This window comes from Pelobates fuscus, chromosome 13 (assembly GCF_036172605.1).
Source record: "Pelobates fuscus isolate aPelFus1 chromosome 13, aPelFus1.pri, whole genome shotgun sequence".
In the NCBI taxonomy this organism is placed as follows: domain Eukaryota; kingdom Metazoa; phylum Chordata; class Amphibia; order Anura; family Pelobatidae; genus Pelobates; species Pelobates fuscus.
The window spans coordinates 68143316-68153880 of NC_086329.1; the positions used below are offsets into that span (position 1 = coordinate 68143316).

Here is a 10565-nt window from a genome sequence, read left to right on the forward strand (position 1 = left end):
ATCCTCCTTCTTCAAGCCTTCGGTCTCTGTGACACTGTCCTCTTGTGGTTCTTCTCCTGTCTCTCCTAACATTCATTCAGTGTCTCCTTTTCCAATGACACCACCTCCCCTCACCCTATCTTGGTTGGAGTCCCACAAGGCTCTGTTCTTGATCCCATTTTGTAATTTCTTTATGCTTCTCTTGGCAAACGTATTAATTTGTTTGGATTCTGCTGCCACCTGTACAACGATGATGTCAACATAAATCTCTTCCCCCGGATCTCTTCCCAGCTGTCTTGTGTGTCACCACTTGCCTGCCTTCTCTCTGACTGGATATCCTCCCACTTTCTGAAACGCAATCTCTCTAAAACTGAGCTTCTTCCAAGAATATTAAGATCTACTACACGATTGGTTCCTCTCATTTTTCATCTATTTTTATTGCTTATATACTCACCAACCCCATTGCTATATCTGATTTTACAGGCTAAGAGAAACAATGGATCTAGGCTGCCCTAGTGAACTATACCAGTATGTAAAAGCGCTAAATTGCTCCTCCTCTTTTCCATTACTAATTGCCTACATCTGATTGCACCCTTTCAACAATCCATTCAGTTAATTTGTCTGATCTGAGTGTTTATCTACAGTACTGGTTTGATATCACTAGAAGAGCTGTCTCTTAGTACTAGCTATAATTGCTTTACCATATACACAAAGCAAGTAAACTTGCGGCCCATGGGCCACATGCAACCCACAATGAATATCTTTGCGGCCTGGGGAGCTGCGAGTGTGCCACGCTTACGAAGGCAAAGTAGGCACCTGCTCTCCTTATATTGCAGGTGCCTACTCTGCTAAAATTTTCCCGGGCCAGGGGAAAGGACGCTGGTGGCAGCGAGGGAGCTCAGCCTTCCTGCTCCCTCGTGTGTGCCTTCTGAAGTGATGCCCAGTGCTGGAATATGACATTATTCTGGCCCGGCATCACTAAACTATGCGCGTGAGGAGCAGGAAGGGAGATCTCCTGAGAGAAGATCCCCACTGGACCCCAGGCAGAGTCTGCACACCAGCTCCCAAAGGTAGGGAGTATTAAAGAAAATGTGTTTATGCAAGAATGTGTGTCTGTCTGAGTGTGTGTTGTTCAATGTTGCGATGGCCGCTGCTGAACAGTGGAGGTGCACAGAGGCATGTAACGCCATGTCACATTCCGACGTCAAGGTGCTCCGTCTTCACAGGGTTTTAAGAAGTATTGGGAGGATCCACTTTGGCACAGGGCGCCATTGGGTGTAAACCAGAGGCTGGACTCCAGAGTCTCATACTTGCAGCGGCAATGTGAGTGGAGTTTGCTTGTTGGCTAATATTGTCGTTTTTTTTTGTTTTTGTTTTTAAACCAGGGCTGGGGTTTAGTAGAGGGGGGCGCTGGGATTTATAAGAGGGGTTGCTGGGTTTTTTTGGTTTTTTTTTGTTTGTTTTGTTTTTTAATATACTGATATTTTCATAGAAACTTAGGTTGTTTTGAAAAGTAAAGTTTGTGTTTTTTTTCGCCCCACGTAAACCTTGTTCATTTGGCCAATGCTACCCTATATATCTATCTCTTTTTGGTCCTTGGGGAAAACCCAGAGGGGACTGTAGTAAATTGCTCCTTCCTTGTAATTGTTTTTCCTCATTTATTCAATTTGCATTTGAGTCTTGGTGACTGTACACACTGACTAGGAAACAATCAATCTGTTGTACATTATATACAGTTACAATTTGCTACATTTAATTTCCTTTCTGATACTCTGCCTTTTTTTTTAACTGGTGTGGTGGATTTTTTGCCTTCTTTTGGATCAACAGCAAAACATATGAGATGGGCTGAACTTGATGGATACAAGTCTCTTTTCAGCTATGTAACTACGTAATAATTTTGCTGTAGTCTACAAAGCACGTTGGGTTTTTTCAGCTGATTAATTCTTCCTCTGTTAGATTGGCACTGTACTTTTGTCGTTCATTGTAGACCGCATGTATACATACTTATCTGGGAAGAGCTGAAAAGGAGCTTCAAGTGCTTCTGCTGCTTGTCAGGGGGAAACCTCAGATTTTTACACAATGTGCCACCTGCTAGGGGTTCAAAGCAGTTATGCAAGTATTGATTTACTTAAAACTGTATTTTACAAGCCCATACCTCATAAGCCTTATTTAGCAAGATAAGGATCAGATCCCACTCATTCTTGCGATTTGTGCCTACAGAACCGGGGCATCCTGGTGGGTTAAGATTGCTATCTTTCTCTTAATAAATGTGAAACGCCCATGTATAGCCAGTAGTGCGTTAACATACTTTATAAAATTTGTTGCCATATTGTGACCGCTTCAATGGGATATATTGTTTGAAAAGCAGTCTAAAACTTTAGATAAAAAAAGTTAATCTTTATGCCATACCTACGCAATAAAGCCTTCACCCCCGGAATGACAGCTAGAGATTTCAAAAACTTAGAGAGAATAGGATTACAAAGCATCTGCCAACTATACGAGGGGATGTAAGTCATCACCTTTGACGTGCTAAGACAGCGGGGCCACCTCACCCCTGCGGACTTTCTTTAGATACATACAAATTAGAGATTTTGCAAAATTATCACACATAAAAACGGCGGCCCGGAAAAAGATGGCGTTCTTCGAACGCATCTGCCTCCAAGAAATTCTACCCAAAGGCATGATGACGCTCATGTACGCCCACCTCTGTTCAGAAGCTAGGGACTGGGGCAAACTAGCCTATACGGATTAATGGTAGAGAGACCTAGGGGAAACGTTGTAAGGCATAGAGTGGCAAGAGATCTTTGAGGCTAACATGCTCCGTCAGTGTGCGTTACCCTTCAGGAGCAATTTATCAAAACTATGCTTTGCTGGTATACTACACCAGTTAAACTATACCAAATGCACAAAACTCCTACAGATGAGTGCTGGAGGGGTTGCGGACTGAGGGGCCCACAGATGGTCACATTTTTGAAACCGATCCAGGCCCTATTGTTGCAGGTTTTCTTAAGAACTCCAAACCTAGATCCATGGCTATTCCTATTAAGCAGGACACTAGACGTATCGACTAGGCATGAACAAATGCTTATCCACAAAATTACACTAGCAGCTAGGAGGGCCGTAGCCTCAGACTGGCTTAAACCAGGCACACCACCCTTCACAGGGGTCATAAATAGGATAAAAGAAGTCCAGTTGATGGACAACCTAACAGCTAGGATAAGGGGCACCCTAAAACTTTTCAGAAGATCTGGGAACCTTAGGAAAACTCCAACCTAGGAAGTTAATGTATAACCACACTCCAACGGAAGAACCAAATGCCCCATTCAGGGAACCTTTCCCCCTCCCCCCCCCCCCCTCTCCTTTCTCTCTAACTATCTGATACCTCTCCTTCTTCTTTCTGTCTATTTCTGGCTTACAAGTTTCATAGAAACAAAATATTGACCAACATAAGGCATCCCTAACGATGGTCATATGTGGCAAACGGGAACCAGAAGCACCAGAGGCAGTAAACTGCTATTCATACACAGTTAGCTCAGACGATTTTCCGAGGACAGAGTAAAACAATAAATATCACTAGCTAGCTAAAGAGAACCTTGGGAACCGCCTATATAAAAAGCCACGAAGGAGATATGCCAACGAATGTCCATATACCATAATCCTCTGTTATGTATGACAAAGACATGTTATCTACTGAATGTAAATGCTAACCATTGTTTTGTAGTATTTTATGTCAATACAAAATAAAGAATAAAAAAAAGTTAATCTCCTGCCCTGTAAATTGAACTTTAATGACATACAGAAGACTCCTGCAGGGTCTAGCGAACTACTAGCAGAGCAAGAGATAAGACATTCTAAATGAAGCATGTCAAACTCAAAGGCTAACACGGGCCAATAAACAAGGTTTAAGTTTGTGTGCCGCAGCAAAAAAAAAAATTGACCTAGACCAACACAAATTAAAATTACCATATATATTAGAGTATAAGCTGAGGCACCTAATTTTACCACAAAAAAATTGGGAAAACTTATTGACTAGAGTATAAACCTAGGGTGGGAAATGCAGCAGCTACTGGTAAATTTCTTTCATTCATTTCCCTGGTGGTTCAGTGGAATTAACAATCATTGTGTGGCTCTTTGCAGGGTTTTTCCCCTCTACACAGAGTTTGGAAAATTGGAAAGAACGGGAAAAACAATGACTCTGAAAATGTTATAATTTAAAATAATAAACATTTAAAAAATATATTCATAAATATTTTGCAAAATTGAAATGAGATTCATGAAAAATAGTGCAATTGAAAAATCTAGATGGTGAACTAAATATGATTATGATAATATATTAATATGATCCATTTTTTTGGCTCCAACATTGTCTAAATCACCTATTAGTTCTGTAATGCAAAGAGCAGCAAAAACTTTGCATTGGTTTGCATAGAGATTGCCCCTGTTTTAGAACTTTACCCCTACACTAGCTTATTATTAATAACATAGAGTATTGCCTAGAGATCTGCAAACCTAGATCATATCCCCTGCTTCCACTACTTCTATAACCTAACCTTTATCTAATTTAATATCAGAGCAACTTTTTCAATAGTCAATAGTGGGGTTAAATATAGAATGGAGCTATGTTTAAAAATACAAACCAGTTGCCGTGGATTAGACTGTAAGCGGCTGTTCACGGCATTTCATTTACACGAATGCGCCGTGCGAAGGATACTAGGTTCGTTTGGTCTCCTCACCTCCCCCCTGTTTGTAATCCTCACCTCCCCCTTGTTTGTTCTCCTTACCTCCCCCTTGTTTGTTCTCCTTACCTCCCCTTTCCTGTAGCGTAGCCGAGCTCCTCTCTCGTCTGCGGTACAGGAGTTTGTTTCCTGTACTCTGCCGGACTGATGGGAAATGCACACTGAGTGTGCACTTCCTATTAGTCCAGCCGGGTACAGAAAACAGATGTTCCTGTACCAGAGGGGAGAGAGGCAGTGCTGCAGCCGCCTGAGGCTCTCTATAGAGCGCTCAGGTGGCTGCAGCATTAGAAGGGCCGGCAATGGGGGTGCAGGGTGCCCTAGGCAGCTGCCTAGTTCGCTTTATAGGCAACGCCGGTCCTGCTCACTCGAGTATAAGCCAAGGGGGGCTTTTTCAGCATAAAAAAGTGCTGAAAAAGTCAGCTAACACACAGACTCCCACAGCCCGCCCTCCCACTCTAATACACTGCCCTCACACCACTCACCACCACCGGTGGCACGCAGGAGCACACTATTGGCTCCTGCTCGCAGTAGGGCAACAACTCAAAGCGGCCCCAGGGCAGGCCGACTACCGGAACTTGTACCCGTATCCCAGTAGGCTAGTCTCTCATTGTGGGCTGCATATTTGACATGCTTGTTTTCAAATTAAACAGAATTTGCAATAAAGGCTGTGTGAACATTAGATGACTCTTTACAGGAAGTGTTTAGATAAGCTGTGTAAGTTGCATGCAGGGATGTGGGTCTAGGGCTGCATAGACAGTGATTTAACTCCTAAATGGCAGATAATTAAGCAGTGACACTGCGGGGGCTGGATCTATACACCAAAACTGCTTCATTACACTAAAGTTGTTCTGGTGCCTATAATATCCCTTTAACTTACTACTTTTGATTAGCCACCTTGCACTGTGTATTTTTTGTTGTTTTTAATACTATAAAATGAGGCCTATTTAATCTATATGTGGCATATATTTCTGCATACTCTTTGCTATAGTTGGGCTCTTGTATTATATTCTGAAACTTGTTTGCTTTTTGAATGCATGACTATTCTAATGCCATAACTATAAACTACTCTATTTTTAAACTCTGTGCCACAATATAAACATGTATGCATTTTATTATGAATAGTCATCACATTAGCATACGATGAGAATGCAAACTGTTGAGTCAATAAAAACGCAAATGAGAGCGCAAATTGATTACTACTTTTCAGCTCATCTTAAAACTCTTCTATTTCAATCTTATATCTGAACAGCCAACAATATTATATGCTTTATGTGAAAATTACTATCCAGCATAGCAATGAAAATGTAATATACCATTAAAGGACCACTATAGGCGCCCAGGCCACTTCAGCTTAATGAAGTGGTCTGGGTGCCAGGTCCATCTAGGTTTAACCCTGCCTGCTGTAAACATAGCAATTTCAGAGAAACTGCTATGTTTACATATGGGTTAATCCAACCTCTAGTGGCTGTCTCATTGACAGCCGCTAGAGGCGCTTCACACTGTGATTTTCCCAGTGAGAAGACGCCAGCGTCCATAGGAAAGCATTGAAAATGCTTTCCTATGGACTGACTGAATGCGCATGCGGCTCTTGCCGCGCATACACATTCAGCCGATGACGTCCGAAGGAGGAGGAGAGTCCCCAGCGCCGAGGGAGAAAGGTGAGGGATTTACCGCCGGGCTGAAGTGGGAGGAAGGGGTTAATACTATAGTGCCAGGAAAACGAGTTTGTTTTCCTGGCACTATAGTGGTCCTTTAATCAACATACACACCAATTATTACTAGGGACAAACTTGTATGGACTTATCAGCTAGTTATTATAATATAGTTCTGTATAGTTACCAGGGAGAAAATAAATCTACTTAATGGAATAACCAGAGGAATTCCTTATAACATCTCTAGTTCCTCTGCAGAAGGAAGTATTCTAATTCGATGTTTAAATTGAAACGAATATAATTTAAAAACCTAAACAAATGATCAACATTCATTGGATAAGATAGATTATATAAGCTAAAGGCAGGGCTCGACAAATCATAGATTGGTTGGCTGTTCAATACCTCCTGCTCAAGCAGGGGAAGGGCAGCATATAAAGACTGTCTGCTAGTCACCTAGCCCAAACTCCCCGCTCGCATTCTTAAGAACTAGCCCACTCACATTGTTCAGCGTTCGCATTACTCAGAGCCGGTTGGCTTGCAGCCCGCTCCTATTACGCAGAGACAACTTCCATTCCCCTGCGCTGCTTCAACGCCGGGAAGAAGTATTTAGAGTACCCTTCACTTCCTCCTGGCGCACAGAGATCTGCATGGGGCTGGAGAAACAGGAGGAAGGGGAGTGCAACAGCGGCAGCCTACTCCCATCATCCACAGCCAGCCCCACTAACCTTTTTGTCACTTGCTGCTACCCAGTCCCACTGGACCCCAGTGGAGCCACCCTACTGAGCCCAAAAGGTAGGATACAGGAGGGTGTGTACAGTCAAATTAAGTGTTTACTTAAGTGGATGCTTTACCTGTCCTCGGGATGATAAAATGAGATTCTCAAAACATATTTCTCCTCGTTTGGAACTATGTGAATTAATGCTTTGACCTGCCTACAGTGATCCATTGCAAATATGCTGGTTATTGATTAATATAATTTGACTTTGTTTCCATATGCATTCTTAACTTACAATGATGTTTATAAAAAAACATCCCTTTGCACATACTACACACAAACAATATGTGTGTGTAATAGTTGTATTTATATAGAAACATTTATTTTCTCACCCCTCCTTGGTGGTATATTTATTTCTTATTCTCGAGTCCTCTACCAGAAACTTGGGAGTCTGAGGGTTCTGCACAGTATCTTAGCTGTCCAGAAGAGTGCAGCTCTAGGAACAGCTATCTCAGATGTCCCGCTTGGGAGTCACAGCCCTGAGTGCACCAATCACAACTGGGACTACTTCTGCCTTCACTTTCCACGTTCTTTTTAGCTCTTCTTTCAGTATCATTGGTACTTGTCCATCTTCTCATGTTCTTATTATATATAAATACTCTCTTTATATCTCATTCTCTTCGTCATTTATGTTTATGAAAGTGGTCACTAGTTCAATAGTTGGCTTTCTTAAAATGTACATTGTATATTTTCTTCCATTATGAAACTTAAACTGATAACATAAATTAAATGTATTGTGACAAACACTCCTTTTTCTGTGTGTTTGCCACGAGTTCTTGGAGGGCCCTGCTTGACAGTCTCCTGCCCTGTGACTATGGCCCTGTGGTGAACTTTGGATGCTTGGTCAAATACACACTGAAAACCTTATATGAAACAATTGTACCTTTAATAAATTGAAATGTATAGCTAGGACTCTGCAATGGGGGAAAATACGGTAAAGATGACACGTGTTTGTGGTCTCTCATTCCTTTCATCAGATTAGTGGTGACTTTGAATACCTTCTTAAAACAGTGTATTTCAATAAATATAATTTTTAATATTTTCTCTAAAAAGTTACCTGTTATCTTTATTGCTAAATTTTAAATCTGTATTTTTAATTTTAGGTCCTAAAGACACTTCCATCATTGGGAAACTATTGACAGTCGAGGAACCTGTCTCATCAGATGAAGATCAAGATTATTATTTTTGCTCATCTCCCTAAGGGAGTGCTGTCAGAAGTTTCATTTTTTTAAAGTTTATTTCAAAAGGATTGTTTGCAATTGTGTAATAATTGGCAGTTGCCTTGGTCGGTCTGCAAGGGAGCAGATTTGCAGGCTCTGTGTCAACCTCTTTTCTATTATTCCTCTTGCTGACATTCTCCCTAATAACTATAAAGAAAAAGGGAAGACCTACAAAAAGATAGTTTTGAAGTCCCTCTGATACCTAGCTCCACTTTCAAGGATTATCCCGAAAACCTTTAAAATAGAATGAAGCAAATACTGAATAAAGTTTGTGCATAATTATTACTGTATAAATTATTCATTTTTTAAATTACTTGGTTTAGATATTGCCTAATAAATAAATCTCTAAAGTTATTCCAAAAAGGGAATCCATTCACACATTTCCCTCCTGTGTACAGTGGACTTTCCCAAAAAGTTATGTTTTTTTATATTGCATGTGAAGAAATAAGCCTAAAAAGGAGAGATTGGAATTAGGCACTGAATGGATTGTCTCCTTGATAGTCCCCTCTAGGGCTTCATCCGTTAAGAGAAGAAATCAGCACTGTACTCTCACATGTGGTGGAGACAGCTGTAGACTTCACAGATATGATCTCGCAACGAGCAAGACAATTACTTATTCCCACAGCCAAAGTGAGTAAAGGCTGGGGGAAGTGGCCAAACTTGATGGCAGTAGCTCTAAGTGGTCTTTACTTTATCTATGATCTATTTTAAATTGGAATATCAATGAAACTTCAACACAGTCTTTATGAGCATTTCATAAAGATTAAATCTACATATCCTTCCCTTTCACTTCTAATGACAAATGTGCACATGCACAAATGGTTCTTAAAACCAAAGCATTAAAACTGAGCGAACCCCTCAAGAGAACAGATAGGGGTATAAATGGCACTACTTTCCTTAATAACGATTGAGATTACTGGTAAAACATAACTTGATTTTAATTTGTGTGGTTCATGCCCAGTTATCTGATATTCTACAAACATACCTGAATACAGATCATCTAAATATGATCTTCAGACAATGCATTAATTTACAGACCATGTGACCTGTTCACAATACTCTTGCTTTCTAACCAACTTTCTTAGAAAAAATGTTTTAAAACTTTAGATAAGGTTACTTCAACCAGATGCCTGTACTGCTGAGGATGGAAAACAAATATTATTCCCTTTGCAGGTCACTTTTTTTTGCTTGCTTCATCGAAGAATATATCCCCTGCAAACACAGGTTAAATTTATGTGTCCATATCCTGGGCACAGAGGGAAATTTTTTTCCCCCCAATATGCCATTCATTTTTGATGAAAAGGAAGAGAAAGATCCCAGTCTATCACATGACAGATCACTGGAAAGCCCAGGATGTAGTCTTTACAATTCAGCAGAGATTTATAGAGTAGCTCAAAAGAATAAGAGATGCATGTGAACAAATTGTCCAGTACAGAGGACGCAAGTTGATGGGCTGGGCCTCAGAAACATAGAATGTGACGGCAGATAACCATTCGGCCCATCTAGTCTGCCCAATTTTCATAATACTTTCATTAGTCCCTGGCCTTATCTTGTATCTAGGATAGTCTTGTGCCTATTGTAAAATCTGGTCTGTGTTTTCTCAGTTGAGCTAGATAGATATAGATATAGATATAGATAGATATATATATATATATATATATATATATAGTGTAGAAAGGCCATTAGGCCTGAATTTGTGGGAGGAGTAAGTCCCCTACTTAAACCCCCAGCCCCTACTCACCTCTGCCGTTCAGCTGATTGTCTATCCCCATAGCAACCAGCACTTCTGGTCCGAGCTTCCCGCCAAACAGCTTCAGTCTCCTGCAGCAAGAGGTGTGTATATATGTATATATATATATATATATATATATATATATATATATATCTTGCTCAACTGAGAAAACACAAACCAGATATTACAATAGGCATATCTCTTCTTTGGTTAACGTCCCGCCAGGCTAGTATACATCTATATTAACCAAAAAGTACTAATACGCAATACGATTTTTTATTTATTTTTTTTTTAATATGCATTTATTCTACTTCAAAAGCAAACAATATGCTTAACAGATGGTATTTCTTAACGACGTTACAGAGAATGCAAGATCTTTTTAAAGGGTCTCTATAGTCTACATATAAAAGCAAGAAAGACAGGTCCCCCAGCCTTCCTTCTTGCTTTTATATGAACTTCCAGCAAATAAAA

At 40.5% G+C, this 10565-nt stretch overlaps 1 protein-coding gene across 1 annotated transcript in view; it reads left to right on the forward strand.

The window, feature by feature from the left end:
• The window catches only part of LOC134582597 (uncharacterized), a 146154-nt gene extending 137540 nt beyond the window's left edge, over positions 1-8614 (forward strand). The window contains exon 17 of the mRNA XM_063439266.1: positions 8246-8614. Within this exon, the coding sequence (XP_063295336.1) occupies positions 8246-8343 (98 nt within the window). The 3' untranslated portion in view covers positions 8344-8614. The remainder of the gene's footprint in view (positions 1-8245) is intronic.
• The last annotated feature ends 1951 nt before the right edge of the window (positions 8615-10565 follow it).